This window comes from Akebia trifoliata, chromosome 3 (genome assembly GCF_017979445.1).
Source record: "Akebia trifoliata isolate Shusen 1 chromosome 3, ASM1797944v1, whole genome shotgun sequence".
NCBI classification, from domain to species: Eukaryota; Viridiplantae; Streptophyta; class Magnoliopsida; order Ranunculales; family Lardizabalaceae; genus Akebia; species Akebia trifoliata.
In genome coordinates, this window is record NC_141377.1 from 33,268,113 (window position 1) to 33,295,954 (window position 27,842).

Genomic DNA, 27,842 nt, shown 5'->3' on the forward strand with positions numbered 1-27,842 from the left:
AAATCTTAAAAAGGGTTGTTGGGCCCACATTGATGATCACATTGACAATCCAACAATACAACCTTCTAGATTTCATGAAAATATTCATATTATAAAAAATAAAAAAAAATTCAAGCTTGATCCAAGGTGTTGAAAGTGGATGGCCACCGAGTACCCAAATTTAAAAATAAAATTCAACGCTGAAAAAAAACTATTTTTAATTTTTTTTTTTTAAAGTTCGTATAATTTTGTCCTCTACAACTCCATTGCATCAGATCATGTTTTTGAATGTCATAAGGTGATCAAATCAGAAAGTTTGCTTCTTTTTTCCACTATGGGTAGGAGAGAGAAAAGGGCATCAGGGGCGTTTGGCAAAAATAACGTGCATTTAACATCACTCATTCAATAATTCAGAAATAATCCTATTGAATTCATTGATATGAGTATTCATAGGGATACTTTCCTTCATACGAAATGGGTACAACTGCTTTTTTAGGTACACCAATTGGTGAGAGATTTAGTCATGTATAGGCTTTAAAATTTTGCTCATATCAATGCTGTGGACTTTCCGTGCATCACATTGTACATGATCTCTTTTGTCAAATATTATTAAATTGTGCTACATGCCTCGAGATCATACTCCTCCCAATCATCATCAATTATATCTGGAGGCTTACCCTTCACCCTTTTTAATGCTTTGTAACAACCTTGTTCAATCAACACAACTCGAACTTGGACTTGCCATAATCCAAAGTGGTTCTTCCCATCAAATTTCTCCACATCAAACTTAGCGTTCAACACCTTATTGAATTCTGTAACCATCCCTTAATTGATTCTCACTCTGATACCAATTTGTTGCGGAAAAACTCCCTTCGACCAATCAAAATTGATAAACTTCAAAGATAAAATCAGAGAAAATAAAGAACACAAAAATTGACATGGTTCAACAAAATTGCCTACGTCCATGGGAGACGATGAGAATTCTTTATTAATGAGAACTGAGAAAATACAATACCCTTTTAGGGTTTTTAAACTTGGAATATATATGACATCTTAAGGCCAAACACACATTTTTAATTCCGAAAATGCCCCCAAAAAACTCAAGTTAGGGCCATAAAACATCTCCAAACAAAAATTAAAAAAAAGTTGTGCTGGAGTACCATAGATGCTTTTTTCACTCATATCTCGAGGAAATCATCTATGGTTCCCATATACTTGCACATCAAGGTGTGCGATGTGAGGTCTAATCTTGAGGTCACTACGGCATTATTCATTAAAACAACTTACCTAAGATCTGGAGGGAGATGCGATTTCTTCACTTTCATCAAGTCTCAGGAATGAATGCGAGGAAGAAAAATGAGAGCCATCTATATTTAGAACCTTTTTTTTCCCTTCCTTGGTGGAGTGGGGCGACAATGATTTTGGTGAATATTCAACCCCAACTTCACAACCTACTAATGGTATAAAGTGGAAGCAAGCACGACAAGCATACTAGTGTTGCGATCAACTCAAAGCACATAACACTAACAGGTAGGAAATTTATAGCGCTTCCATAAATGGAAGTACAGAAAATAGGGATAAACAGTACCATTAGAAATTGACTCATTTCTCAAGGGAAAAAATTGCAAAAGTCCCTATTGTAACAATTAAAATTTTGTACACTTGTTATACAAATACAATGTATCGTGGGTTGCCTGCATGTACCCACTCCATGATGAGATACAAAACTTCCTAGGTTAGGTGGGGTTGTCTGCAATTTCTGTGTAACCCATGTCATAAATACATCTTTGTACAATTTACAAAGCTAATCTCATTGCTTACGCCACTAATGAACTTCCAAGATTATCAATCATGTCAACAATGCTAGTTGACAATAACCCTAATCCTGTAACAACAGAACCTAGTGAAAAGCCTTAACGGGTTCTTATGATAAGAAGTGGCTCCCCAAAAGAAACGTTAAAATTATCAAATCCCAAGATCAAATGATGGAGAATTCAAAGGCTCTATATTTTCCTTTGTTGATGGATTTGGATTAACCTGTTGATCACTCTCCAATGGAAATTCCGACTTGTACTTAAGAAGTTTAGTTGCTTCAGCCTCCAATGCATCAAGATCAAGATCCTCGAAAAATTGATCGTCATAGAAAACATCCCCATTAAGTTCATTATTCTCAGACTGACATTGCAAGGATGCTTTACCAGTTGGTGATTGAAACAACCGTTGTGGCTGTAAGCTATCTGCAGGACCATACCCAGCTTGGAAAAAACTTAGTTTTCTCTTTCGGCTGTCCATATTTCTTTCTACTTCTCTTGGAGCACCACTGGTTTCACCTGACAAGGCTATTAGGGGGATCCTCTCTGGGTCTTTTGGACAATAAATGGAACTCCTGACAGCAGACCCATCTGCAGATTGTAAACCCGTGCGAGGTGTCGGAAAAGAATGGTTGGTCTTTCCTGAAGAACAACTCCCAGTTTCATCTGTTTTAGTTCTATGGGGAACAATGTCAGGACTGAAGTCAGTGGAGCAGTTTGGTTGACACTCCATTGGTGATTGAGTGAGTAAAGAACGCCTGTTATAAAGCATCATTAGTTTCATGATATCAAGCTACAGTGTACCAAGATGAAAATAAAAAATTAAAACAAAAAAAAATAATGGATATTAAAGACTGACAAACAGAAGAGAGATGGTTGTGGAAATTTAAGATATAATCCCATTAATTTTGGCCGCATTGCAATGTGTCTTGTTCCTGCTTATCTTTAAATACTTGATTTCTAAAATCTCACTCATGTCTTGTATTCTTTAGGTCCTCTCTCTAGGACTTTATTTTCTGATTACTCCTAGAGAGGCCTTTTACCCCCTCTACAATTTGAATCAAATCCTACTTGCATTCCTTAGAAATTGAAAAAAAAGGGAAACATAGCAAAACAGAAAAAATAACGAAGAATAGAAGATATCAAAGCAGGGAAACATTCAAAAAAAGAAGAAAAGAAGACCAATCCTGACCTATAAATTGCCATCATGTCATTTCCATTTTCTTCTGCTTGAGTACTTGCTGCAGTAGGATTTATTCTGTCATCTATAAAGCTGTCATCAAATGAATTGTTGTCCTTGTCTTCTTCCTCGTCGTCAGATACTTCTGCATCTGAGGATACCCTGAGCAGACCCAATCACAAGGTAGTCAGCGTGATAGGAATAATAAAACACAGCTTTATTTAGAATTGAAAAACTGATATTTGTTTCGGGAGGGATAAAATCAAAATAAGATGTTTGAATGCATCAAAGATAGGATGATCATCCAATAATGGTCTTACTCAGCTTCCTCTTCGATGAAAGCTTTGGCATTGGTCACTCGCTTCTGCTTACCTGAAAACAAAAGCAGCAGCCAAGTGATTCCAAAGGATCATATTCATAAAGTAAAATCTATTTCTAAAGAAAGTTATGCACGAGATCTGCTTACCTTTTGCACATTTCATTGGGCTAGGTCCGATACTAGTAAAAGACCTGCCTACAGGACCACTAAAGTTTTCTTTCAGAGTTTTGGAAGGCGTCCTTTTGCCAGACTCCCTATACTTGCGCAATCTTTTAAATTTGGGTGCCTCCTGAATACTTTTTGATGCTTCTCCAGAGCTCAAGTGCCAGTCTTTACTACAGTTGTTAGTTAGATTGACTAATGGGGTGTGTATTTCTTCATCGACAGGAGAACCAGATATGAATCCTCTTGCATTGGCACTATTGTTCATGTTGACCAAGGGAGTGTGAATTTCCCCATTTATAGGAATATCTACTGCGCCAGCACTATTGTAAATCTTGACATTTTCTTTCTCACTCTTTACTTCACAATTTGAAAGATTGGCAGAATGTGACGTCTTATCAGTAAGAATTTTATTCTCCTGCACATCTGTGGAACAGTTTGGAAGTAATCCACACTTAATGTGCTTGGTGAGAAGATTGTTTGAGGAAGAATGCAGACGAATCTCACCTATAGGAGACTCGGGAACGACACCTTTCTCAATCATATTAGTTAGCCGAGGGCTCATCTCCATATCTTTGAAATCATTTGCAGACTCATTAGCCAGTAATGTTGGAATTTTCTTTCTTGTACTGGCAGGGGTATTAACAATGCAGTCTTCTGAATTTATTAGATCTCGGTTGGGACTTGGTGTCAAGAGAACGATTGTCTCAACCCCATGCAGCATGTGTTCCTCATGGGTATCTGAATCATACAACCTAGAATTTAACACGAAATTGCAGTTTATAAATCTTGTCTCAGCAGGATTTGCTACATTTGCTATAATATTTTCCTTCATATTATGCTCGGCACAATTCAATAGCTCCAGAGTGTTTGATGTTGTACTCTTACAAGGTTGAGCTTCTTTCATAAAAGGAAGGGTAGGAACAGATGTAATTGAGACTAGACCAAGAGTATTTACAGATACAAAATCTGACCCAAAGAGGAAGCAATGAATAGGAGGGTTCTGGCTTGGGAAATCTGACGTATCATGCTTCTCTTTACAACTCATTACCACTGTAGGTGATGTTTCAGAATCAGATAGTTTTCTCTGTGAATGTACTTTCAGAGAATCATGGAAACTAACTACATCTGCAAATACATTTATAACTTTTCAGTTCAATTATAACCATTATATTTGGAAAAACAAACAATATCGGAGAAATAGTAGAAGGTACATGCACAAGCAATGAAATATACAATAAAAAGTCGATTAAGAATACGTGGTAAGACAAGATTATATAGTCTACAGTTCTGAAGCATACAAGATATGTTCAAAGGTTCTATAACCAACATCTTCTGAGTAATTTCTACTAAATGTAGGAAGGAAAAGCCAATTCAAAAAATTTCCCAACAATATGCTTATCCGAATTCCAAACAAAAGCATGATAGTTCCTTTCTATATATTAAATTTTCTATGAATCATTAAAACACTTTTTAATGATGTCATTAAACTATAATAAAGTAAAACCCCAAAGAATACACAAATCTATGTAGGAAAAATATGAACAGCAAACCATCAATTAGAAGAACGAAAGTCCAAGATTCCTCAATCCTATAGAATGAAAGGATCGTAAGACAGTTCAACCAAGAAAAATACAGAAATGCGGTGTCATGTCCAGGATGCAAGAAGTTTAAAGCAAAGAAAATAGCAATAAAACAAAGCATTCTACCAAACCCAAGGAGTTACACGTGATCAAATCACAAACTAATAAATATGGAAATATAAAATTAGAGAGGAAGAGTCAATTAGGTTATTTCCTCTTCAAATAATGTCCTCCAAACAATATTTGATACCCCACCAAGAAAGCTCCACCATAGTCCAGAAATGTTCTACTTATACGTTCATCTCACCATGAATTCCTAAAATTCCTGGCTGTCCTCTTTTGGCTTTCGCGGTCTGTTTTTTTGGAGGATTTCTCATCCCCCCCTTCTTAATAAAAAATTATACTTACCAAAATAAATAAATAAAATCCTGGCTGTCCAATCATCTATAAGCGTGTGATTGATTATCCATGGAAAATGGGTGGGATGTCCGTTTTCCATGGAAAACCCCATTTTCCATTGTTTGATTCGTTTGTTTCCATGGAAAATGGAAATCCTCACCCTCTCTCTCTCTTCTTCGATTTTTCTTCTTCAAATTTTTCTTGGTATTTTCCCAGGTGCAATCAAAGGGTGGATTTCAATTTTCCATGATGCCATTGTAACCATTTTCCCAAGGAATTTGAAATCAATGGTATTTCAATTTCCATGCAATCAAATAGATCCGAAGTGTTATAATTTCTATCATTAAAAATAACTTAAAAAGTAAAATCTCCCTTAAATTTGTACAATTTTAGAATAACCTCCAATACCTAAGATACCCTAAAAAGTCTTTGCTTCAACTAAAATATTAGAATAAAACTAAGCTAATATGAAAGAATGGAGGCACATTTTAATAAATATACAAAACAAAAAAAAAAATTCCCATAAGCTGCATTTCAAACTTAATGGTTTTAAACCATGGACACATCTTGAAAAACTATCACTTTTGGACCTTATTTCCTAGGGTTTTAGTTATTCTTGGGAGGTCCTTTGGCTGAATTCCAGCCACAAAAGCCCTCTCTTGCGGCTGCACGTCATCATGTAGCTTGCTAATCAATTTTGTTTATGTTCAGGATATCAATCATAAAGGTAATTTTTCTACTTGGATGAATGATGGGGAAGTTCTAGGAGATGAGGAAAAATCTCCACATGATTTTTATTGACTTGGAGGAAACATATAACAAAATACCTAAAGAGTTAATTTGGTGGGTACAGGGAAAGAAAGGAGTCCCTATTGGATACACTGAAATAATCAAGAACAAGTATGAGGAAACAAATGAGTTCCTAGTTACAATTTGCTTACATCTTTCTTTTTTTCTTTTTTTCTTTATTTATTTATAAACAAAGAGCTTTTATTAAAGGCTCATGGTTGAGGAAGTCACACCAATGAAGGATATAAAAACAAAGAAGCAGAAAGAAAAGAAGAGGAAACAAGAGCAACACAACCGAGATACAAGGCTTAATCACACAGATCTATTGCACAACTAATCCCATCTCCCCATAAAATCGCCAAAGAAGATCCCTTTTGTTTCTTCAAAAAATTTACTTCAAACGAAAAAAAGACACAAAAATGGATATAATAGTTTACGAGCTAGAGCTCACCCTTCCCTCGAAAACCTTTTTAGCATTCCTCTCCTTCCAGATACCCAAGCACACAACAAATGGGACAAGACTACAAAGCTTCCTCTTAAATGGAGGAAAACCAATCCCTATGAATGCCCAAGTCTCAAACACCTTCATAGTGGTCAAAGGGAAGCAAAATGCAGCATCAAACAACCCTTGAAAATAAGGCCAAATCTCCACAGTATGAGCACAATGAAGAAGGATACGCTTCATGGATTCCCCATCCCTCTTACATATGGCAAAAAAGAATATCGGATTTGAGTTCGCATATATTTTCTCTACTTAGATGAAGTAATTATTTATATTCAAGAGTGGATATCTTAGTGTATGTTATCTACAGACGACGAAGTGTTAGTTGATGAGAGTAGAAAAAGAATCAACTCAAAACAAAACTCGGAAGAGTTATTTTGGAGTCCAAGGGCTTTAGAATAAATAGGACCAAGACAAAGTATGTGGAGTGCATATTCAGTAATGACACCCAAATGGAGGAAGGGTTAGTAAAATTGACAGCTAGGAAGTATCATGAAGCAACCATTTTCATTACCTAGGTTTTATTATTCATAAGGAGAGATTGAGGAGGATGGTGTCCACAAATTTACACCTAGATGGTTCAAGTGGAGTATGCTTCTGGAGTGATATGTGACCGACACATCCCAAACAAATTAAAAAGAAAATTTTATAAGACAATAGTAAGACTGATCACTATGTTTTACGGAGTTGACTGTTTAGGAAATTAAGAAAGAACATGTTCATAGATTGAGCATAGCAAAGATGGGGAGTATGCATTTGGAGTGCTATGTGAACGACATATCCTAATCAAACTAAAAGGAAAATTTTAGAAGATGACAATAAGACAGACTATGTATTATGTAGTTGATGTTGGGAAATTAAAAAACATGTTCATAGGCTGAGCAAAGCAAAGATGAGGATTCCGAGAAGGGTGAGCGGAAAACTAAGATAAATTAGAATGAACACATTTGTGAAAATATAGTTGCCCCAACAGGTGATTTAATAAATGGAAATTTGATTTAGATGGTTTGTTCATGTGCAATGAAGGCTGATTATAATCCCAACAAGAAGGAATGTGCGAGTAGAAGCTTCTAAAAGAGCGAGAGGAAAATAAAAAAGAATATGGACTGAAGTAGTGAGAGCAAATATGGACATTTGAATTGACAGAAGGAATGGAAGAACGAGACTCATTCAGCTGGCCCCTGATTTTTGGGATAAGGCTTTGACAATGAAGAACTTCGTTAGTATTAATGAGACCTGAGCACAAGACATGTAGATCTTTTCTCTAATCAATCTAAGAAGCTTCCTGAGATAAAATTAACAGCTATAGTGAGCCCTGAAAAAACTAAAATATATCCAATTATATATGAAGGTTTCCTCGTAGTAAAAGAATCATGGTACCTTTTTCACCCTTGTCATCTTGGGCAACAGTTTCAGCTCCCAAGCATTGACTTGAAGACATCTTACCCTAAATCAAAGGAGAATTAAGTCACATTAATTGTCAAGATCTAACCTGAAAATGTTTAAAATGGATAAATGAAGTGATAGACCTTACAAAACTCTAACCTCAACCAGTGGACTTGTACTATCTTTGAAAAATGATAGTCCTTGCAGACGTTGCATGGCATCAATCAGCAATCCTGTTCTGAATGAATGCATCACTTTATGCACCCTAGAAGGAAACGCCTGGAAGTGGGGGAAGGCAATGAGCGAAGGTTTCCTTGTATCTTCTCCAGCGGAGTGGAAGTACTTGTGAATCAATTCAGTCTCAGCATCTGATACTTTGTTTGTAAATGTGGGCCTGTGCACGGGAGTGGCTTTTGATTTCTTTCCACGAGGAACAAACTGTTCGATTGAGAGCTCAACAAACTGAACCTCTGGTTTGCAGATATGTGGAATCTACAATAGAAAACAAAATATCAAAAAGTTTAAGCCAAGAGTTATTTATGAAAGCTAATAGAGGACGACCCCTTTTAATAGTGGTTACCATCCTAGGACTGGAATGGAAATCGAAGCTATTCCTTCCCCCATTACGCATGTGTTTCCTTACAACCTTGCCGTTTCCTTGCTTTCGTAAATATCCCTTTAACTCTGACCCTTCACAAGCTAAAACAAGTACCACTTGTCAAGGAAGCCAAAGATGCATAAAGTAAATTCCGTAGAAAAAAATTTGAGATTGATAAGCTGAAAAAACAAAAAACGAATAAGTTAGCTATGTGTGATGCCAATCAAACTAAATTCTTAAAAAATACAAGGGCATCACAAAAGGATATCAACTCGACCATCGTGCTTCCTTCCTGTCCTTCCCATGCGTTGTATCATTCTCAAAGGTGAGACATTGGCATCAAAACATATTACAAGATCAACTTCCATGATATCCAGGCCTTCTTCACCGATTGATGTTGCAACAATGACATTGAATCCACCGTCTCGAAATTTCTGTTGAAGAACAAAGAAGTAAGATGATGTGGGGACCTTAAAGATTTATGTATGACCATGAGTTAAATGACTACCTGTAAAACAGCTTGCTGTATTTTTTGTGTCTGGCCTTTCAATGCTTTTCCTGACAAAGGTTTTAAAAAAAAAAAAAAAAACCCATAAAAATTACCAGATCAAATAATTTTCCCGTCTACTGGTACCAAGCAACCGTAAAACAAGTAATAAAAGAATATTTGCGATTCCCAGGATGAGTTATTATAGTATTCTATTACCCTATTAAATAAATGAGAAGTCGAGAGAAAATTGCAGCCATTTGAATGGATGTCGATGTCAAATCCTTTAAGATTTCTGTTAAATACCAACCTTTTAAAATCAGGGATAAAAATAACTAACTTCATATTATGAGTAGGCAAAAGTTGAAAACGGTTGTTACAAAGAAACTAAATCTACATACCAAGATGAAGCATGAATCCCACGTATATAAGTTCAACGTATATCATTAACAAGTTCCGTGCAACTTGCTTTCGCCGCAACGGCAGCCAAGCATCATTTCTCGACCTCATTTATTGCTTTTGTATTATGAGAAAAGAAGGAAAGGTTTCACATTTTTGGACATATTGGATCAGGACCTGGTAGTTGTCATTTAATAAATGTTGAAGCACGTTCTCCTAATGCTTCTTGCTTTTCCTTCACTTTTTTGGAGTCCCATGGGGTTTTTTCACAATAACATATACAGCCAAAACAAAGGTGGTAAATTAGACGGTTAAGAACATCTAATAGGTGCCACTGTTATAGCCTCTATGGGGTGACCAAAATATGAACATTATTATTAGGACGGGTAGAGACGGTTCATACGTAATTACATCGTATTTAAGGCTTCATCCAACTGTGCCTTATCCCAACTTTTCCTTGTATTCAAGAATTTTTCCTCTGTTTCAAGTGGTAATATTTTGTACTTTTTCATGCTAAAAGATCTTTAGTAGAATCATCATCACCACCAAAGCCTTAGCCGAATTAGTCTTTCCACTCATCCATCTCAACAACCCCATCTTTGTTACGCTCAACCTATTAAAATGTTTCTTGATCACTAGACATTGAACTCCATAAAGCATAGTCGATATAACAGTCCTATAAAAATTTTCCTTTTAATTTGACTGGAATGTGTGGGTCACATAGAACTTCAGAAGCATACGCCTATTTTAATCATCAAGCTCTAATTCTTTGGGTAACATTCTCCTCAATCTCTCCATCCTTATGTATAATAGAACCAGGGTAACAAAAATGGTCATTTAGGGTATCTCCTTACCATCGCCTTTTACTGAACATTCCTCACCATGGTTGGCATCACTACCACACACTCTTATCTTGGCTCTACATATTCCAAAGCCCTTGGACTCCAAAACAGCTCTTCAAAGTTCCAGTAAGGTTTGTGTACATTGAAACCACAATTTGAGCTTAAAACTTGTCCTTCACATTTACCCGCCTACCAATTAACCATCCTACTTATGTGTACCAAGGAGATAAAGAAGCAAGGCCTGAAGTTGCAATCAGAAGAACTTATCATTAAGAGTTTTGGGGGTATTGAAATTTAAATTTCCGAAAGCAAACCATTACTTATAATATTTCTTTTTATCGCATTGGAGTTTTTGTCCATCAAAAAACACTAAACTATCACTAATCGTAATGTATAATGCTGTTAAGTTTGCAACACAATTGATAACACCTTTTAAAGATAACCTTATCTTTATTTAGAAAATGATTCCATGAGTTCAGTTGTTGTAGTGGTTTTTACCCTTGTCTCTTGTGCTCTACCTATAGTTTCGATGAGCTTTTATTTACTCGTTTCATTAAGGCCAAATGTATAACAAGACACCAGGGCAACTCTGCTAAGTCAAAATTTTCAGTCAAGCAATCCAAGTAAAACCTCCTAGTTTCATCAATGAGATGTGTCTCTATAGAGTTAAAGTTGTATATATATGCTCTTACATCTCCAAAAAGATAGGACACTCTAAAACAGATAACACAAACGATCATTACATATGAACGCCTTCACTTACCACCACACTGTTACGGAAAAAGAGATTGGAAATCTAGTAACCATGAAAGATAAGAATGTAATAGATTACATGTGTCAAATGCAATCCAATAAATATGGAAATTATATACAATTTGCCATCACTAACTTGTGTGGCCAAGAGACAGAATGCTTCAAATAACCATCACATGTGAAGTGTGAAAAAAATGAAATAAAGATGGAATGAAGACCAATATGAACTACAAAGCATTATAGTGCCTTCAAAAGTTGGTGTTAATGGACCAAACAACAAAAGAATATGACATCACACAATGTCAAGTAGAAATCACATGCCTCCTGCAACTGAATAGTAATCTTTATCAAAGTACCTCCAATACATATTCCAGAGACATAGAGGGAAGCTTAACAATTTAATACATTTAGGCATTGTATCTATTTGGCATACTTCTACCATTTTCAAAATTGATAAATCCAAAGAAAAATAATAAAACAAGAGACTAACTTAAAGAAATTGAAACATGTAATTGTACATTTGTTAGAAAAAGGATCAAAATTCTCATAAACATGTCAACTTGATGATAAGTGAAAAAGTATGAGGAAGAAACAATAAACCTGAGCTTTGACCTATAAACTCTGTAGCTTTAACAAACTCCTCAATACTCCTTAATGAATCCATTATATCCCTGAATGTTCATATGGTAATTTTGGACATATGAAGAAACTAAAATAGAAGATGCTAAATGAAGAGAAAAAAAACAAAGAGGAAGAAAAAAAAAAAATCACACAATAATAGAACTAGCAAAATCATTGGTTTAAAACCCAGAATTCATGAGTAATTCATGTATTGTTCAATTTATAGGAATTTTCTTCACCTGACACTCCCCCTAAAATTCGAGAATATGATAACTCTTGAGTTCTTCGGATTATTTGCTTCTGCATCAAAATACCCCATTTTCATCAGATCCCCCACCAAAAAAATTAATAAATAACAGAAAAGAAAAAGAAAAGATCAAGCTAGATATGATCACATGGATTAACATTGAAGTTCAACCCAATAATTATTTCTGAAATCTTTACAAACAAAATCCTCTAATGTAAACAATGCAGTAGATAAAAATCATCTTAATTAAACATCAATCAGCTTAAAAGATAAACTAGCTTCCAATGAAAGAGCCAACTTTTTTGTTTCTAACTGCATAATCACGTAGAATGACATGCATTAAATCCGTGTGGGTCCTTTTTTTTCAAATTATTTTGCTAGGCAAGCCAGATTAGTGGTCAATAATCAGTAGGCGAAGGTGGGTTTTGAACCCAAGTCGTGGTATCAATACTCACAAACTTGAACCAAACTTAGCAAGTGGTCAGTAATCATTGCGGTTTTTTATTATATATAAATATCAAATTCACTAAGAGAATCAAAAGTAAATACACAAGATACATTGTAAGGATAAAATAGTTTTTCCACGTTTATTATACTTTATTGTATTTTCTTTTTTTGTTTAGGGGAAATATTGCCATCCTAGAAAATAAGAGAACCCTAAGAGTCGTCTTACATAACACATGATCTCCCTTTTCTCTCCTCCGTCTTTTCAACCTTTTCTCCTTTCTTTATCTTCTTTCTCTCTTTTTTCTTTAGTCGTACTTTTGCACTTGGAATCAGAGGCCAGAAGAACCAAGAGAGAAACTTTTAAGATGGTGATGTAAGTATTCATACAAACAAGCAACCCTAGATTGGAAAAAAAAAATACTAGGGTTGGATATCTTAATATTTTGGGAATTATCATTATTTTTCTAAAAAAACTTTGAATTCATCTTGATTATTTTTTTTTACGTCCGAAAGAAGTGAGGAAAAAAATCTAGTTTTAGATTCACTGGATGGTTATGATACTTGGGTTTTTTTTCTTGGAAATTCAAACTAGTAAGTTCTAACTTATTTTAAATTTTTGAAAAATTAAAGACAGTTTGTGTGATTTGGAGGTTGTTTGATGCACCTTTGTGTATTTTTCCACTCTAGAATTACTATGAATATTAATTGTGAACAATGATAACAATGCTTTGAAGGATTGGAACTTGTGTTTAGGTAAGTTTCCATCAGAATTATTGGATTACTTAGTGAAAATATACAAGGACAGATTAGTTGCCAAAGACTACACTTAGGCCTATTGAATTGAATATAAGGAAACATTTGCAGTAGTAGCAAAGTTGAACAACATCAAAGTAACTCTATCTCAAGCAACAAATCAGTCATGGTCATTGTACCAACTTGATGTGAAGAATGCATTCTTTCATGGAGAATTGAATGAAGACGTATACATGTCTCTTCCACCCAGTTTCCAACTCCTAAGGGATGAAAAAAAGTGTGCATGTTGAAAAAGTCCTTGTACAGACTAAAACAATCTCCTAGAGCATGGTTTGGGAGATTTGTTGACTTATGAATTTATCTTTTAATGTCAAAAAACCACAAATCTATAGCATCCTCAGAAATTGGATAGTTCAAGCCTAGTGGGGTTACAAGTGGGTATGGAGGCACCCAGCCTAAAAATTCATATGCATTTTCCTAATGATTTTTTGCTTTCGTTTTGGGCTTGTTCGTGGAACTCCATACCAAAATTCGGGCCTACTTGTGGACCTAAAAATTTCAATGCTTATTTATTTCATATTTTTTTAGAATGTAAATCACTCTGAGGAAGGGGCAAGTTGTGCACATGAAAGGAAGTAGGTCAATTGGGAAAGCAAAAAATTGACAAAAGTACCTCCCCTCGCCATTATGATGTTCATGGTGAGAACTTTTCCAAGGGTCGTTGACCAAATGAATAAAGAGATCATGGATGGGACTTTTGTACCCCAAACAGTAAGCTCATAAAGGAAATGTGGTGAGGGATAATCACTGAGTTGTAAAAGGATTTACAGAAAAAAGCTTTATCATTGCTAGTTTCCCAGACTAAATTGTTCTCCATCGAAGAGTCAATAAGGATTTGCTTCATAATCAACATTTAGTTGAGGAGGGCGTGTATGATGACTATCGATGTTGGCCGTCACAAAAAATGAAGTGTTGCACATGCCTGAGGGACTGATCCAAGGCTAAAAAAGAACTCAACTATGCTCATTGAGGAAGCTATTGAAGTGGAAACAATATAGTTGGAGAAAGATTAAAAAGAAATCTCAATTTTCAAATCTATATTATTACGTAATCTTTCAGATTTTAATTGTACTTTTAATATTGGGGTAGAGTTGTTCGAATAATAGATAGGTGAGAGGGTGCCAACCTAGTTGGAATGTGCTCAACTTATCGTGATACAGCTCCTTACGCCTATGTCCTATAATATTTTGTATTTTCTTTTACACACAATATTAAGTTGGCACCCTCTTAATATTATATTAATTCAATTTTATAAAATTTACATATTTTATAATTTTCTATAAAATTTCTTTTATTTTTTTGTATCTTCTAATCTTACAAAAAAAAAAACCTAAGTGGACCAGGCCCTACATATAATAGGGCAAAACGGATCGGGCCCGAGCTTGAGATTTCTAGGCAAACGCAACTCGATGAAAGTCCAAACCGACCTGACTTGTTTTACATCCCTATGTTTGAGGCCATAACAACTCACAGTACTAATGGGCATTGCCCTATACTCAGATTTTGCACTAGATCTAAGGATAACACCTTGTTTCTTACTCTCCATGTTACTAGATTCCCTTCAACAAATGTGCAGCAACCAGTAGTAGATCTCTTAACTGAAGGAAATCCTGTCCAATTTGCAAATGAACGTTAGCCTTGTACAAGATACCTTTACCCACTATCTATTAAAAAAAAAAAAAAGATACCTTTATTAGGTACACCCTTAATACATATAAAGGTATGAATAATTGCATCCATAGGTGAAGTTTGAGGATTCTACATGAATAGTCAACCATGCACTGCTGACAACAAATGTGATATCAGGTCTAGTAAGCATCACATCATTACCTTACCCACAAGTTTTTCTATACTGTCTGGGATCACCGAGCTCGCCCTGATCTACCACAAGTTTAACTCGGATAAAGGAACAATTGCCCACAATTTATTCTTAGCCAATTAGACACGATATATCTGATCTATGGACAATATCATGGGAAATGGATATTATTACGATCCATGGGAAAGCAACTGGTTTTGCTCCCAATAATCTTGTCTTGGACAAAATTCTTAAACACACTTTTGTGAGATAACTTTATTCCAATCTTTGATCGTGCAACCTTGATGCCCAGAACATAACATAGTTTTCCTAGATCCTTGATAAGAAAGTGTTGCCAAAAATTTCATTTCAACTCATCAATGCCTACAATGTTACTCCATATGATCACAATATCATCAACGTACACAATGAGAACTACATGACCAGCTCATGTATGGTGAACAAACAATGACTGATCTGCCTAACTTTGAAAAATGCCATATATAGTAACAACTTCACTAACTTTATCAAACTAAGTCCCAAGTGATTGTTTGAAATCATAGATTGCCTTACGAAGTTTACACACTTTTTGCACTGCCCCTGAGCAACAAACCCAAGTGGTTGCTCCATGTAGACTTTTTCTACCAAATCACCGTGAAGAAATGCATTATACGCATCTAATTGAAATAAGAGCCATCCTTAATTAGTGGGCACAGACATCACAACTTTAATGGAATTCAGTTTGCTAACAGGACAGAAGATCTCAGAGTAATCAACTCCACAGGATTGAGTGTACCATGTAGCAACCAATCAAGCTTTAAGTCAATCAACTGATCCATCTAGATGATATTTGAAAATATAAAACCATCTGCAATCAACTGTCCATCTAGATGATATTTGAAAATATAAAACCATCTGCAATCAACTGTCCTTTTCTCACGAGGAAGAGTTGCGAAATCCCAATTGTGATTCATGTGAAGGGCTAACACCTCATCATCTATAGTTGCTCTCCAACCAGCCTGAAACATAGCCTCCTTATAGGACTAAGATATAGAACATGAAGATATGGATAAAGCAAAAGTATGAAAACCATATTAAGGAAATTCATGGCTTGGCCCGTTCATCAAGTCTCACCCAGTCAAGTTTTCATAGTTGGGCAAGTCAATCCAAAAGTGAAGTACGAGTTAAAGGCCGCGAGTGTGGTCATCTACCACCAGAAAACAAACTTGTGCTTGGGAAATTTTATAGAAAATTACTAACGAAAATAGTGCTTCATAGAAAAATCACATTGTATGGGTATAGGAATGAGATATACAACTCTACATAGCAACAATTAAAAGCAAAACGGGTATATATATATAGTCTGCAGACAATAAACAAGTTCTAGCAATGAAGTATAGAACAAAAATAAAGATGAGAGACATCCTATAAGCCTTGAGAAGAGCTATTTTTCCATGTAAACCATCAATATGTTTGATGCCTTGTCTAGGGCAGGTTTAGGAATTTGTTTTTTTTTTTTTTGAGGTTGCCTTACTAAAATACCTCGCAATTCTGTTTATCAAAGCAATAAAGGAAAAAAAAAATCATGTACCGTGTCATGGCTTTCAAATAAATACTGTAATGAATGAGAAATAACAAGGGTGGCACATCACATACTGAAATGATCAGTCAGTATTTCTATCATTTTCAATAACTTGGGGTTTGATGCACCATGAGACAAGCTTTGCTGCATTAAAAGTTTTGCCTTCCATATGACTTCATTCCTGCTCAGAAGTCTGGCAAAATACCTGGAACAAATTCACTTGAATAAAGACCTGAAATGTTTATTGTGATGTCACCAACTTGAAGAACATATGCAAAAACTTTTTTCCAGTCCAAGGCCCCAAAAACTTGTACACTGGTAAAAAAATAACTGTAAAAGCTAAAAAAAATTAATTAAAACATTGAAAGATTGAAAGATTTTATTGACCCTCCATGCTATCCCATTCATGAAAAGATGATAGTAAATGGAACCCTAAAGTTAGAAAAACATGGTCATTTTAATCTTGAAGGTAAAAGACCCAAATGCTCATTTAGTTTTTTGAACATTATCAAGCCCAAAGATCAACATTTGGTGTTTGAGTCAAAACAAGGATACAGTCTCTTTCCATATCCTATAAATTCACAAAGATTCCTGAAGGGGGAGTTATATACAATAGTTATACAAGGAACCAACAGGAATCGACTCTACAGAAATTTGAATATTGTATATTTACATAGAGCTTAAATGAAGCACAGGCACTTACCCTTGCTGCAACTTTTCTTCAAGCATCTCATATGTTGGTCTTATGCCATGACTTGAAAGTAACTTACGAATATGGTAGAGAGTAATAAGAACACCAAAATATCCTTCTACTTCCCCATATTTCATTTGCGGTAGATCTAGTGGCGGTGCTTGCCGAAATTTGTCCCTAGAATTAAGTAAATCGCATGGGCTCAACTGTCAATAACGAAAGATGAGTTTCAATAAAACCATTAACAACAGTACCCAAGTGCGGATAGCCATATCATGCATTTATAGGAAGGACACAAATGATACTGGATCCATAAGCAAAGTGCCAAGAGATAACAGAATGTACCTCTATAAATTAAATGTTGACAAGCAAAACTTGGAATTAAGAAGTATTATGTAATGATAGGAGAGAGAGAGAGGAAATACAACAGATCCCAGTAAGGCATAACCTTAGTCAAAAGGCACCTTAAAGCCAAAAATTACTTGTCTTCAATTATTTCTTTGCTTCCCAATAACCAAACATAAAATGAAAGGCAACAGCCTAAATAGAACCCCCCAAACTTCAAAATCTCCATTGACCAACCTTACATAGTAGTCTTTTTTTTTTTTTTTTTGGTGGGGAGAGGGGGTGGGGTTTGCAGGGCGGGGGATAAGCAAGCAGGCTAGAAGTTGGTAATCAGTAAATGAAGGGGGTTTTGAACCCATGTCATGGTATCAACACACACGGACTTTTAACCAATTTAGCAAGCTAGCACCTTCTAACCTTGAATGTGTACTAACAAGCTTTTTCATGTGATGCATTGCCAAAAGGCTGGAATAATGATTACAAAGCCCTGCTCATGAAGTCAAAATGAAGGAGGTAATTAATGAACTACCCACTTTCTTTAGATATGAAGAAAGTGTACGCATAATCTTCCATCTCTTGATCAAGTGATCCACAAGTGAGCATTTCATCAAGCATCAAATGGAAGGAAACCACCATGACCGGAATATACATTACCCAAAAAACAACTTTGCTAGAGAGGACATATCTTCATCCCCCATTAGAGCCAAAAAAGAATGAAAATTTCCTTAAGAGACCCATTTCTATATTTTCAATGAGATCCGATAAAAGGCCCCTTACGAGCGAGCTAGTTCATGTTGGATCCTTATAGCAATTATTGACCAAGAAACATTTTCGATAAGTCATCTCATGGAGAACCAAACAAGCATGCCATAATGGTTTCATTCTCATACACAAGTCCTTCCAAACTCTCATTCTATTTCCTATGCCCAACTTACATTGGTTGACAATGTGTGAGTCCCCATAATTTTTTGTGATTCCTTTCCTTACACTAACTCCATAACTAATGGCTACTTCATTGATATCCCATACAAGATTCATACTTCAATATTTTCTTTCAATTACTAACCTCCAAATGTCCCTATTTCTTCCCCACACATCCAAAGTCATTTTCCCAGCTGAAACCTCCCACTAATTGGGACTACAAAGCACTTTACATCCTACCAAATTACATTTCTTTTTCTCATCCTTTGTTTTCCATACACAATCCCTCTTAAGGCTCCAAGTCAAAAGTCAATTGGAGGCCCACAACCAAACCCAACACTCCCCAGTGGATTGTCCACTCACAAGTGGTTTTCAGCCAAAATGCCCAAGCATGTTGATAATCGGAAAAAGGCTGCAACTAAACCAGGAAGTCAAGGTCCCAGAGTTATGCTACCTGGACTATTCAAAATACATGCCGTACCAGTGTGTCACTGTCAAACACGTCAATTTTTTCATATGCTAACATGTTGTATCCAAAATGGTACGGGAGTTTCTAGTTTCTATGTCAGGAGAATGTGAGCACACAACTAGAAGAATATTGGATTTTTTGTCCAGATCTCTTTTACATTTTGAAGATGATTTTTTATTGTATCATGGCAAGTTGAAAGAAAAAAGGACAACGATAATGTGGATATAGGTAGTAAGAAAAGATCTAGAGATACATGCCTTTACTGATGATATGGCCCCAAATACAATTTAATGGCAAAATAGGATTCATGTTGTTGTACACATGAACATGATTCAAAGTTTTGTTCTGTCTCAGAATATTTCGACTTAACATTCTGGTTTCGGCTGAGACTGGAACACAACATAGCGCCTGAAATATTGAATGATTAGGCAATCTTTCGGATTTTCTTGGAATGTTTCAGTCTAAACCATCTTGATTTTTTTCTCGTGACCGAAACATTGCCTTGAACGAGATTTTAAACCTTGGTTAACCCAATATTTGGGGCGAATCATAGATGATTGCTGCTATCGGAAGAATTTTAGAAAGTGATTCTCAAGTCTCATTAATGAGAGTTTGATATATATATATATATATATAACCTAAAATGTGAATAGACATAAATGCCCTTACATAGTGCGAATAGACATAAATGCCCTTACATAGTGTGAATAGACATAAATGGCCTTACAAAGAATTAAAATAAGCGACTAAAGAAACTACAATATTTCCAATACTGTCTTGGGGAATGATGTCCCATGAGCATGTTACTCTATCACTCTTATGCTCTTGAAAAGTTAAGATCCTTCCACTCTCTTAACATTATTTTCCATTTTTATAATTGATCTTCTTTGTATATTCTTTTCTCTTACATCATCTACCCAGAAAAACATGTCCTGATTCCATAGTTCACCATTCAAACAATCCAACCCAATAAACCTGAACCCCAAGGCCAAAGCCTTCCAAGTGATAAGCCAGACCTGTTTGTCTTCCTAGCAGCAACCTCTTCAAAACCCTAGCTACCCCATTTGATCCATAAGTATCACTGCTAATGTTTGCTAGACTTGACCAACTTAGCTTAGACGTGTTTTCCATCTACTAGGCTACTATAACCCCAAATTCAGTACCAAAAATAATTATTTCAGCCACTTCAAATGCAGTAATCGGGTTTGTATGATTCTTAACAACTGATAACTGCAGATTCAATCAAACCAGACCCTTTATACCTTCTTGAGGTCCCCTTAAATCCAAGTTTAAACTAACCCGTCACTAACTTACAGTACATTAACCTAATTCAACACACCAGTGAATTTATACAGAGAAATCCTTGATCTCCATCATCACTAAATGTTTCTAGTTTCATGGAAATTAAGACCAGTGCATAAAGAAAGATGGACCGACAACTAACCCCGAGATTTTATATTAGAGCATATCTCAATTTAAACAACTTTTGGCAAAGTTTGACTTTCCCATGTATTATAATTAACTAACACTCTCAAGCTAACTAAGTACTTTCTATGTACAAGCCAGATTGAACTCACATTTGATGAGTTAGAGTGGAATCATTATCATTTGAACCTTGGATCTAGCAATTACTTAACTTAGAAAAAGTTTTCTCACTGGATCAGAAAGGAAGAAATTCTATCTTTCTTTTCTTTATCTGTGTTTATCTTCAACAAGTACAGAATGTATTAGTGAACAGAAAGTAAGAGAACAAAGAAAGAGAATTCCTTATATGAACTTCTTCCTATTAAATATCCTAACAAACAATGAAATTGCATCATTATTTGCCAGGGAACACATCTCAACAGAACTACCATCTTCTTGCAACACAAGAAGTAGAATGATCACTAAACTACCTTATGTGAGCTTTTAACAGATTTTTATTGCAAAAAAATCTGTAGCCATCTCAAGCGGAATAGAAATGCAACCTCAACATGTTAAGCAAGCACAGTTCAGAGAATTGTAAAGAACTGATCTTGCAACAAAATACATATAAATAAGGGGAACCATACCGTCTGGAAGTCTCTCTTTGGGAGCAATCCAAACCCACAAAGCCTAACCATAAATGGTTGTATTGCTTCCAAGAGAAGATTATTTATTTCAACAGCATCTCTGCCCATTGCAACCTGGAGTTATTGCAAGCAAGATCTAAAGATAAGCAAGAAAATATTCTTGAGCATACACAAAAATCAGAAGGAAGCCATTGTAGATACCTCTATTAGTTCAAGTTTTCTGTTGTGTACATATGGGCTGACATCTTGGTCACTTTCATTGCGATATTCAAGCGTCGATATATTTAAGTTATTAATAACGTTTTGGATGGTCTGCTGCTTTGCTGTGTAAACACATTCAATGTAAAAGGATCACAGACCTAACAATAAAATAGCTTTGCAGACCAAAAGTAATTGATAAGTAACTTACATCCTGGTGTTGCTGTTAAAGCTAATATCCTCAACTGCACCGGTACAGCCATCAACTGCAAATATAGAGAATAGTTAAGTTCAGGAAGCAATCAAATGGACACACTGAACCAACAGATATAAATGAAATAATAAAATAGAACAAAGAAAGAAATTACAAGACACACCTCGCGAACTGCGACGCAATAAGAATAATTACCCATCGCTCGGTGAGCCTCATCAATCACCAAACAAACTAGGTGATTCACCAAACATGTGCCTGTAGTGGAGTACAGCATGAGTGGAACATAGCAATAAAGCATACAACATTCCAACTGTATAAACCAGATAAAATGGAAAAATGGAAAACTAAAAAAAAAAAAAAAGTGTGCGTGTGTGTGGGTGGGGAGGTGGAATAGGAATTTGCTTTGATCACCCAAAAAACGTCAAAATTCATCAAAACCACAAGAAAAATAAAAAAGTAGAACAAGTAGGTTGAATACAAAATCCACATGCAAATAGTTGGGAGATATATAGGCTAGGCCAAGTTGCCTATTTATCAGTTATTGTGAATTTTCACTCTAGAACTATGGAAGGATATCTAAGAAAATAAGGATTTAATGAACGAAAATTTTCCATGGGAAGTACATCGCGTTAGAGCTCATAAAAAAAAATTGATCAGCCAAGGTAAACGAAACAAAAAGGGCATTGAGAAGTTATTGAGGTTGTAGAGTTACCCATGCAACTTTATAAGGTCAAAGTTGTTGTACCTTCTTAAGGTGTATCTTTTCAACTTAGATTCATTGGGATTCAATATTTATATTACTTTATCCATTAATTATAATATTGCAACCTTTTTTCCATGATTAACATGTACATTTTCTGTGAGCATCAAACATGATGCTAGCTCTATGCCAAACAAGAAACATCTTACAAATATTAAAGCTAGAATTTGAGATTCACCAGATTGAATATCTTTCTCAAGCACTTGCGGAGTAACAAAGAAAACTCGCTTAGCTTGCCAAAAGGGTGCTCTTCTAGAAGGGCTCGTCTGACCTGTCATATCAATTGTCCATTCCTGCAATCAGTTTGATTCCAGTCTTCTCAAAATATGTTCAAGATAGTGATGATGTAAATTCTCCTACGAATAATTCAGACCCCAGAGAAAATCTTAAGAAAAAACAATGTTTTACCTGAGGTATCCCCACAATATTATGGCATGCTTCAATTTGTTGCATAACAAGAGGCCGTGAAGGAGCAGTAAACACAATTTTCCCTATAATGAAAGTTCAAGGATTAGCTTTTAAAGTTTCACAATTCCATCTTTTAAAAATCAATTCAGTCATTCAACCAAATAAACTATATTACAAATAATTATCCAAATCAAAAGGGCTGGAAGGCATCAAATCATGACGTAAAACATTGAAGATGAGAAAAACAGGGAAACATATACAGCTAATTGATCCATATCAGTGTTTCAATACATAATAGCTATTTATTAGGAGAGAAAACTTATAAAACCTATTTTAGAGTTTACAATCTTGGTGATCCTTAGGTATGGATTCACTCTAATATACATTAGATTCATATTCTATGTATGAGTTCATACACCAATCCAAAAACAACTCGTGGACAAAGACCAAGAAAGAACATAATAGGTAACAAGAATGATTCGCACTTTGTTTAGCATGGAATCAACTACAAGTGTTGCAAGTTGATTAATCATACTTGCATTAAACAACAAGTTGCAAAACTATAAGGGTATGTTTGATTGCATGGAAAGTCACTTTCCATGGAATTTGAAATCCATGGAAAATTAGTTGTGGAAAATAGGTAGGGTTGGAAAATCAAATTCCATTGTTTGATTTCGCATGGATAAAATCATGGAAAAATATAAGAAAAAAGAAAAAGAGGAGAAGGAGGAAGAAGATGATAGGAGGGGGAGAGGAAGAAGAAGATGACGAGGAAGAGGGAGGGGGGAGGATGTGGCGACGAAGGTGGCGGCCATGACGACGGCGACGAGTACGGTGGTGGCGGCCACGACGGCGACGGCGGCAGTGGCGGCCACGACGGCGATGGTGGCGGCGACGACGGCAACGACGGTGGCGGCGGTGATGGTGGCGACGGAGGTAAGTGAGGAAGATGGGAGGGAGAACGTGGTGGTAGTGGTGGCGGATGAGGTGAGGGATGGAGAAGAATGAGAAGAAGAAAGATAGTAGGTGGTCGGAGACGGAGCCGATGGCGACGGCGATGGTGATGACGGCGATGACGACGATGACGAGGTTAGTATAATGGTGATGGTGATGGTGGTGGTGATGGTGGGGGTGGTGGTAGTGGTGGTGGTGGTGGTGGTGGTAGTGGTGGTGATTGTGGTGGTGGTGGTGGTGGTGGTGGGGTGGTGGTGGTGGTGGTGGTGGTGGTGGTGGTGGTGGTGGTGGTGGTGGTGGTGGTGGTGGTGGTGGTGGTGGTGGTGATTGTGGTGGTGGTGGTAGTGGTGGTGGTGGTGGTGGTAGGGAAGAATTGGTGATGGAAAATATGGGTGGATTTCATTTTCCCACCCATATGGGTGGGAAAGTGAAATCCATGATTTAGTGGACTTTTTGAATGGGGTGGAAAATGAATTCCATTTCCATGTGCAATCAAACACTTGAAAAATATCATTTTCCATGGAAATTGATTTTCCACCCTATTTTCCATGTGCAATCAAACATACCCTAAGAGTCAGTCTAGTCTGAATAACTTAGTAAGATTTCAAAGCTTACCAAGGGTCATGAGCTCGCATGTTGGCATCCAAAAAACATGATCCGACACCACAGGTTTGTAGAGGACGAAATTCAAAAAACTTTGAAAAAAAAAAATTTTAAAACCTTAATTTTAAGTTTTTGGATATTAGTAGCCATCCATTTTTAAAACCTTGGATCAAGCTCGAAAAGAAAATGAATCTTTTTTAATCTGAGTTTTTCCAAGAAATCTAGAAGACAGTTGTGTTGGACTGCCAATGTGGTATTCCACGTGGGCCCAACAACCCTTAGTAAGATTTGAAATCATACTAAATTAGTAAGGACTAAGGAAACTGTTTGTCAAATTATAACTAATTAAACTCTCAAAATTTGTTGTTCAATCTTCCAAAATGGTTTGAGAATTGGGAGCACAAACAAGTATCTCGTGACCCCATGACCTTCAACAACATCTACACCCAATTTTATTTATATCGCAGAAGCCCACCAACAACAGCTCAGGCCATCGGTTTGCAAGCATTGTGTGTATGCATATTTTTCAGTTTTCCTCAGGCACGTAAAGTGTTAAGTGTACCAATTAAACAATGGGAAGTTAGAGTTATTGTGTTGTGTGAAGTAGCTTGCATTCTATGATGAGTTCAGGATTGAAATAAACAATAACCTAGAAGGTGATATTGAAGAATGATGCCTTCAGGAAACCACATGAAATAGTTATACATAACAACGGTGGCAATAAGAGCTATGATGAGTTCGAGATTGAAATAAGCAATAATGTGAATTATGACATTGAGGAACAATACCTTCAGGAAACCACCTGAAATAATTATACATGACAACAGCGGCAATAAGAGTCTTCCCAAGTCCCGTTGGCAATACCACCAAGGTATTTGAAAATAGCGCTGTCTTGGTAATAGCAAGCTGGTAATCCCGGAGTGGAACATTAACTGCCATTACCCAAAAAAAAGGGGCCTGATTACAAACCTCTGATATAATTAATATTCCAATAGACTATAATTTGAATGTATAAGGAAATACACAATACTCGATTAAAGATCAATAACAAGAAACCACTTAAGACATGTTAAATGCCCAAAACCCACATTAGGGGAAAAAATCGAATTAAAACAAAAGAACGATGATAATAAATTTAAGGCTTTAAATCTCAAGATTTTGTATTGGTTTTGAACGCTTTCTAACCAATCTTGTCAAAAAAAATTGAGATTTTGTCACAATTAAGAACAGGATCAATCATGATAATAAATAAATAAAAGAATAATCTAATCAAACTAATGATACTAATATTCAAGGTTTTAAATTTCAGCAACATTTCAATATTTTGTTTTGGTTTTGAACGCAATCGAGCCAATTTTGACCAAAATTTTGATATTTTATTTTTCCACAATTTTGATCAACAACACAAAATCATCTACGATGATAATAGTAGTCAAGAAGGCAAAAAGGCTTAAACCTGGATAAATCCACGTTTTTGCTGCTTCAAGATCAATGTTAGTGTAGCAGACTGAGTTCTCATCGTCACCACCACCACCAATGCGATCGTTAACTACTACTACTCTATGATGATTAACAGATTGATTCTCGATAATCGATCTTCGACCGACAGTGGTTCCAATGAACTTATCGAGCGTAGATTGCCGAGTTCCAGAAGGTTTATTTGGTTTAGGGCAGGAAATGTTTGCAGATGGATTGCCTAAATGGGAAAAAATTGGGAAATTTTGTTGTTCTGGGCGTGAAGTTGAGGCTGATGCACCTTGGCATGCAACATCAATCTCTTTTACGGCTGCTTCCCAATCGAATTCCTAAAGAAACAAAGAAGTAAATGTAGTGAGATTGGACCACAAAAAATAAAGTGTCGAATGCGAGAGATAGGGAGGGAGAGAGAGAGAGATCACATCTTCATCTTCCTTGTTGTGGCTGACTTCGGAAGGGACGAAGCATGAAGACATCTGGAATGAAATCGAAGACTGAAATTTGGGGTTTTTCTTCTTATTCTATCTGTAAATAATGAAACCACAAGAATTTTAAGTGTTGGCGGCAAAGCTTCGGGACCTCTACTTGTTAAACTCTGGTAATACAACTCGGGCGAGTCGCTAGTGAACCGGACGAGCTTTTAAAAGTGAAATTGTGGGTCGGGAGTTTGGGACTCTCTTTGACTCGGTAAAGAAAATGGTCAGTTATTAATTGAAAATATGAAAAATTACTTAAAGGACCCTCGTTCTAAATAGTCCTTAAGTTTTGGGTTTCTTTTCTTAACCATCTTTGGACCTCATCTCCGGCATTTTTCATTATTAGATGCCCTAACCATTTGAACACATCATTTTCATCCAAAAAAAGAAATTGGATTTTGGGCATTTCAATTGAGTTTCGAATACTCCATTCCATTGGAATGGATTTAAGAAGGAAGAATAAGTCATTTTCATGAGTTTTTTCAAATATTTTAAAGATGTATATAAAAAATAAAGGTTTTTTCCAAAAACAAATTTCCAATTTTGGATGAAAATCGATTAAGAATGATTCTTTTGGGTTGAAATCATCAAAAAGTCGTTATCTCATTAGTCGATCTTTTCATGTATTTTAGTTGAAAAAATTCAAAAATTGAAAATAGGTGGGTTTTACTAGTGTTAGGTTCACCACTTTTTATTTAAGAAGTGGTGAACTCGATGATAGGGGTGGCAATGGGTCAAGTCAAGTCGTGTCATATCCATGTCGTGTTGAGGTAAGGGTATTATGAAAATTACCAAATCCAAATCACCCATGTAATAGTCATGTCAAAAACTTAAACCCAAACCCAACCCATTTATAAATAGATGTACCTGACCCAACCCATAAATAACTTGTTTAATAAAATTCTAATCTTCATCGGGAAAAATAAGTTCCATTTCCAATTTTCCACCATCAAATCAAAATAAAATATCAACTTTCTTTTGATTTTGTTTTTCAAAGTTCATGTAATTTTGTCCTTTACAACCATGTTGCATTAGATCATGTTTTTTGATGCCATAAGGTAACATGGTTGGAAAACTTTTATTACTAACTTAGTAAGGAAAATGTTTTCCATTATTGTTATTAGCCAAGTGAAGTATATTTCATTATCACATAGACATACTAACCTTACTTAGTAAGATCTTAAATTTTACTAAAGGTCATATTTTCCGAATGGATCACCATATTAGGAATCAGATACCACATACCTCTAGATTTCAATAATAAAAAATTGAATAAAGAAATATTAATATAAATAAATAAATAAATTAGTAAGGAAAGTGTTTTTTTCTTTTTCCAAACTAAAAGCTTAACTATTAATTATTTGAAAAATATCTTAAAACACCCTCTATATTTTATAAAATTTGAAAAAAAAAATAAGTATGAAAAAATTATTGAAAATTCTAACAAAAAAATTGATAATTTAAAATGCTTTTAAATAATTGTTGATATATTTAAAACTACAAATTAATGATATAATAACTAAACGGATTAAACCGGACCCAACCCATTTAATAATCGTGTTAGATAGGTTGATTCTAT

At 35.6% G+C, this 27,842-nt stretch overlaps 1 protein-coding gene across 3 annotated transcripts; it reads right to left on the reverse strand.

Annotated features, from left to right (window-relative positions):
* Nucleotides 1-1,313: 1,313 nt before the first annotated feature.
* FANCM (DEAD/DEAH box RNA helicase family protein) lies at nt 1,314-26,334 on the reverse strand. Of its 3 annotated transcripts, none has more exons than XM_086434521.1 (22): nt 26,210-26,334; nt 25,768-26,116; nt 25,100-25,243; nt 22,755-22,837; nt 22,525-22,639; nt 21,750-21,841; nt 21,584-21,638; nt 21,376-21,497; nt 21,175-21,288; nt 17,401-17,594; nt 16,772-16,902; nt 12,050-12,107; nt 11,790-11,860; nt 9,217-9,266; nt 8,977-9,142; nt 8,691-8,818; nt 8,270-8,602; nt 8,105-8,171; nt 3,437-4,579; nt 3,291-3,342; nt 2,983-3,132; nt 1,314-2,548 (listed from the first exon to the last, which is right to left on the reverse strand). In XM_086434521.1, exons 1-22 carry the CDS (start codon nt 26,261-26,263, stop codon nt 1,945-1,947), a joined length of 4,275 nt encoding a protein of 1,424 aa, XP_086290647.1. In that variant the 5' UTR covers nt 26,264-26,334; the 3' UTR covers nt 1,314-1,944. The 3 variants fall into 3 exon arrangements, with proteins under 3 accessions (XP_086290647.1, XP_086290646.1, XP_086290648.1); XM_086434520.1 differs by having other exon boundaries at nt 12,050-12,110; XM_086434522.1 differs by lacking the exon at nt 26,210-26,334 and having other exon boundaries at nt 1,468-2,548; nt 12,050-12,110; nt 25,114-25,243; nt 25,768-25,982.
* Nucleotides 26,335-27,842: the final 1,508 nt, after the last annotated feature.